Source organism: Arachis ipaensis, chromosome B03 (genome assembly GCF_000816755.2).
Source record: "Arachis ipaensis cultivar K30076 chromosome B03, Araip1.1, whole genome shotgun sequence".
NCBI classification, from domain to species: domain Eukaryota; kingdom Viridiplantae; phylum Streptophyta; class Magnoliopsida; order Fabales; family Fabaceae; genus Arachis; species Arachis ipaensis.
In genome coordinates, this window is record NC_029787.2 from 19,223,843 (window position 1) to 19,228,803 (window position 4,961).

At 32.4% G+C, this 4,961-nt stretch overlaps 1 protein-coding gene across 3 annotated transcripts; it reads right to left on the reverse strand.

The window, feature by feature from the left end:
- Positions 629 to 4,352, reverse strand: LOC107629925. Of its 3 annotated transcripts, none has more exons than XR_001618089.2 (5): positions 4,049 to 4,346; positions 3,787 to 3,917; positions 3,594 to 3,637; positions 2,568 to 2,624; positions 629 to 965 (listed from the first exon to the last, which is right to left on the reverse strand). XR_001618089.2 is itself a non-coding variant. In XM_016332874.2 (3 exons), the coding sequence occupies exons 1-3, from the start codon at positions 3,997 to 3,999 to the stop codon at positions 888 to 890; spliced, it is 348 nt and encodes a 115-aa protein (XP_016188360.1). In that variant the 5' UTR covers positions 4,000 to 4,352; the 3' UTR covers positions 629 to 887. The 3 variants fall into 3 exon arrangements, 1 of the variants encoding a protein (XP_016188360.1); XR_001618087.2 differs by having other exon boundaries at positions 3,599 to 3,637; positions 4,049 to 4,341; XM_016332874.2 differs by lacking the exon at positions 3,594 to 3,637 and having other exon boundaries at positions 3,787 to 4,352.

Here is a 4,961-nt window from a genome sequence, read left to right on the forward strand (position 1 = left end):
TCAAGAAAAACCGCCATAATTTGAAGCGCCATTTGGTTATTACGGCGGTTTTTAAAAAACCGCCACAATTACCTAGTTAAAACGGCAGTTTTTGAGTTGGATTAAAACGGCGGTTTGAACCGCCGTTATTTCTAGATAAAATGGCATTTTTTTGTTGGTTAAAATGGCGGTTCAAACTGCCGTTATTTTCAGGGTAAAACGGCGCTTTTTGTTAGTTAAAACGGCGTTTATGAACCGTCATTTTTACCTTGGCAGAGTGACGTTTTTGGTTGGTTAAAATGGCGTTTGAAACCGCCATTTTTACGGGATTAAAACGACATTTTTAGTTGGTTAAAACGGCATTTTGAACCACCGTTTTTACCCTGATAGTGGCATTTTTATTGGTTAAAACGGCGTTTAAAACCGCCATTTTTACCATGTTAAAATGACATTTCAAGTTGTTTAAAATGACAATTACAAGCCACCATTTTTACCAAGTAAAAGTGACATTTTTTATCGTTTAAAAAGGTAATTTTAACCGTTATTTTTACCGTGTTAAACAAATAAATTTTTGTTTAAAATTTCACAATAACAAAAAATCATAACCTAAAACAAAATATTACGTAATTCGTAAATAAAGTATTAAATATAACATAGAATTTTTTAGTATTAAAAATCAAAAGTAATAACTTCAATACAAATAAAGTATAAAATATAACATGATTTTTTAATTCTAAATGTCTTCACATAGATTGGCTCCAATTTCTAACAGTATCACATATATCTCATATATAAAACAAGGTAACTAGCTTGGCTAATACCTTGAAAGTAAGAAAATAATGGTGGAAAAGGATTAGTGCTTGCAATGGCATTGCATAGAGGAAGGCGTGCAAAAGGATGTAAGATATTCATGTGTTGTGTGAGAAACTTGTGAATTGTTTTCTGTTGGCCAAAGAATAAAATTTTAACCTTCGGCCTCTATCAACCTGCAGCAGGATATTAGCAAGAATGAGTAAAGTATATCACATGAAACCAGCAAATATTAACAATGTGGATAGGATAGCTCAAAATAAAAAATTAAATAAAATGCAAAAATAAAGTTAACGCTGAGCTAATTTAAAATAAGTCAACCAAAGCCAACAAATTTGCAACTTGTAAGTTGTAGAAGAAAACACATTAACCTAAACACATGTTCATCATGCAGAATACAAGCCCAAAATTAATGTCCAACATATGAAATAACAATGAAGTGAAAAAAAGGTAGCAAATGGTCATAACATATAAAAATGTTTCATGAGGAGAGAAGAAAATGAACAAGTATTTGAACAACAAATGCACCACTTGCCTCCTCCAGCAAATAAGAAGCAGTTATTGAAATTAGCACTTAGTCACTAGTTCAACCACACAAATTATAGTAAAAATCTGTTGTATTACTTAATATAATAGAGCATTTATGGGAGCAGGCCCCAAAGTTGGTGTGAGATGTTTTCAGGATGATTGGAGCATTTTTGCTTCAGAATGTATAATAATATATTCAAAATGTCAATGTTTGACTTAAATCCTAATTTGGGACAACATTGAATCCTTTCAAAAAATTTTGGGACAAAAAAATGTACGTTTGAAACGTTAGGGACCAAATTAAGATTTAGCCCAAATATTGAGGACTAAAATAGTACTTTACCCAAATACAAATGTCATTTCCCTCAAGCATGGACAAAGTAAAAGTTCAATAATCAAGTATAATTCTACAACACAAAACAAAAAAAAGTTTTTGCTCAATAGACAAGGTTCAATATGTCATTAAACAAGTGATTTGAATCCTTCTTTTTCTACCTATTTCAATCTATTGTTCAATTCTCTGCTTATTATTTAATATATACTATGCTAATAAGAAAAATCAGGCTGGTTTCTAAAGTAGTCTGAAAATTAGCTCAGGAAACCTAGGATAGCTAGAGCAACATATACATATCCCAAAATAAAGCAACATGAAGTGAGGTTGACATGTGATGGAGTTAGTTGTGCATAGATTTTTTTAAAATATCCCAAAATCACTGGAATGTCTCAAGATTTACGTGGAAGAAGAAAAGCTCTTCCTTTTTGAGGATTTAAGTACTTTTTCTTCATTTGTCTAAAAGCCACACATTAAAGAAGCAGGTGATGTTCTAGTAATAAACTAGATATGTATTATTTCATGACAGTAATTGAGTTGTAATTCTTCAATATACAAAGGATGCAAGAGAGTTATTAAAACACTAAACTGGAAGTAATTAAATGATTTCAATTTCTAAGAAGCAAAATAACAAACACATAAAGTGCATTATTACTAAATGTTTCTAAGAATTGAATGTGGTTTACTAACTCTAATTGCTTAGGATGCATCTTATAGACAACAACAAAATATTTATTGTTGCCTCTGTACTACTTGTGGCATTTAAATTTTAGAAAAGAGAAAGATAGTTAAAAGAAGAAGCAATTATAGCCCACATTACCTCACAGAGAAGGACAAAATAAAACCTAAAATTTAGTTATAATAGAATATTCTCGTTCAAAACAAACATTAAGAACTTCAGGTTAAAGAATAAACTAACCAAAATTTTAGCACTTCCAAAGTCACATATCTTCAGCTGGTGGATGTGAAGATTGACCTATTATGAGACAAACATGAAAGCAACCATGAAATTTTAGTCTAAAATCCAATGAGCATATAACTATGTATTTATTGAAGTAGAAAAATACAATGAATATAGCTATATGTGCACATTTGACATTAGAAAACCCACATCACCGTACCAAAATTTTAACCATAGTATATATAGCATATAGATATTATAAAATGCTTAAGCTTCCTAAGTTTAGATACCAAATGTCCAGATAGATTAGAGTTATCAAGATCTCTACAAAAGTAACACAAGATGATCAATTTAAAAGAAAATGTCAATGGAACACTAACTACTTCATTCAATCTAAAATTCATAATGTCTATTTCCAAAATATAACATTAACAGGTTGAATGAATATCAAATCAAGCATCAAAGAGATAATTAGCCCCTGTCATAAAACAAAAATACTATATATATTAGAGGCATCCAATGAGGTCTAGCCATGTACTAACATTAAGAGAAGCATTATATTAGTGACGTCAAATTTGGGTTTCATGAAGAAAGGAAAACATGGTGAAGGCAAATATGAATTAGAGGTTGTGTTTGGTGACCACTTTCTATGAATTTGAACCACTGATTTAACAAATAATAAACTAAACTTAAGCAATTGACTGCTCCCAGTTCATTGTGTATGTTACAACTCTTCGACTATAGTGATTACAAATTTGCTATAACCGACAAGTCGAACAAGCTAGATTTTGAGAATTTATATAAATAATTGCACATACCATGTTAGAATGTTAGTAGGATTTCAAATAATTTAGTTGAGACTCTAACACTCCACGCTTTCAAAATTAAAAAAGTATAACTCAAGTAAATTCCTTAAAAGCTTTTTCTGCAAACAGAAAACATGAAGAACATCTATGCAGTTCACAGTGCATGTAATATCAGGAGAAAATAAGTATTCACATGATTCTAATCAATCCTATAATTATGAAGAAATTCAGTGAAGACCTTACTCAATTAGTCAAGTTCTTCTAACAATCCCCAATTTTTACCTAAAAATAAATTGAACAAGGAAGAAAATCAAAACCTATAATTAAATAAAATAAGTAGCAGTTAGCATAGAACAATCAAAACATAGAATCAAACAAAATAAGGTTGATGAGGAGAAGAGAAGCTCGAAGAAAAGAAACTAATAGAATACCTCGCAAATCACATCAATAGAAGCAAATGTACTATCAGAGGAAAAGCATTGATGGACATGACACCGATGGAGGGGAAGAATCATTGATGGAGGAGAAGCTTGCAGAGCAGCGGCGATGTAGTTTTTGAATTCTGCGACACCAACGTAACTCACACACACATAAAACAAGGAATCGAAAGAATAGTAATAACCAGAGAAGAAGTAACAAATCATGAATCAAAAGAAGATGAAGAAGAAGAGGATGAGAATTTTGTATAAAAACCTAGAAGTGAGAACGGACACGGAGAAGACGAGTTAGGGTAAGAAGCTCGCACAACATAGAGCGCAGAAGCTCGATAGAGGAGAAGATGGCATCAATGGCAGAGAAGCTCACAAGAATAGAAGAGAAGCTCACATCAATGGAGGAGAAGAAGCCACTGGAGGAGAAGCTTGTTGCTCACGCTCTACTCTTCAACTCGCAATTAGGTTTAGGTTGGGTTTTCTTCTAACAACGGTTATTACTGCCGAAATCACTAAAAATGTCCTTGACTTACAAATACATTATGACAGTGACATAAATTGCCTTAATTCATGAACATTATGGCATTTATACAAAATTGCCTTAATATTAATGACATTTTAACCAGTTTTTTTGTAGTGACATTGGCACCTAATTCTTTGATTTATTCCTGATCTTTTCCAAGCGGCTGCGTTGAACAGGTGGTAGTAAGCCAACATGATTCCTGAATTTCAGCTTGTTTCGAGCAATTGTCCTCATGATATACATTCTAATTTCCTCGAGTAGCGTGATAATTGTTCCTCACCTTTACATAAAGCCCGGCACGTTACGTTATCATTTTTCTTGAACCAAACTCTCATACCTTCCTGTATGCAATACTCCCTCACAACTTCCTTAAAATCCAGCTTCGTGTTGAATTTCATCCCTACCTCTAGGCACAATTTTTCGAATCTTGTACCTTCTCTAAAAACAGGGAATGCTTCATCATCCTCAACTTCACCAAATTCATCTTCTCAGTTAGGAGGTGTCTTCATTTCTTCCGAATGCCAAGAATTTACCCCATCTGAATCATCAAGATATTCATCATGAGCATCATAAACACCAATATTAGGACTAGGGTTTGCCATTGGTCCGAAAAATAATTCATCATCTTCACTCGAATCACCAAACCATAATT